The sequence below is a fragment of the Nestor notabilis genome, unplaced genomic scaffold (genome assembly GCF_000696875.1).
Source record: "Nestor notabilis isolate BGI_N333 unplaced genomic scaffold, ASM69687v1 scaffold21096, whole genome shotgun sequence".
Lineage (NCBI taxonomy): Eukaryota > Metazoa > Chordata > Aves > Psittaciformes > Psittacidae > Nestor > Nestor notabilis.
In genome coordinates this window covers 1-264 of record NW_009931698.1, presented here as the reverse complement: position 1 = coordinate 264, position 264 = coordinate 1, and the positions used below count along the sequence as shown (strand labels likewise).

Here is a 264-nt window from a genome sequence, read left to right as displayed (position 1 = left end):
TCGGAGACCCCCCCCCCCCCTCTTGGGCAGGGCGGGGAGCAGCCTGTGGGCAGCTGCAGGCAGGGGTGATTTGGACACACACACAGGCAGTGTGTGGGGTGGGCACCCCACCACCCACGGGCAGACACCCCGTGCCACTCACCTTGGCTTTTGGGGGCACCTCAGCCCCCACATCCCGCACAGGCTCATGTTCTGGGTCAGCCTCTCCCTCTGTCCCGTGCAGCCGTTCATGGTTGTGGTCATGGTTGTGGTCGTGGTCACGGC

The 264-nt window shown here is 66.7% G+C and overlaps 1 protein-coding gene across 1 annotated transcript in view; it reads right to left on the bottom strand.

Annotated features, from left to right (window-relative positions):
* The window catches only part of LOC104406917 (coiled-coil domain-containing protein 102A-like), a gene marked incomplete at both ends in the record, with an annotated part of 3787 nt that extends 3577 nt beyond the window's left edge, over positions 1-210 (bottom strand). The window contains 1 exon segment of the mRNA XM_010016034.1: positions 143-210. Within this exon segment, the coding sequence (XP_010014336.1) occupies positions 143-210 (68 nt within the window).
* Between the last annotated feature and the right edge of the window lie 54 nt (positions 211-264).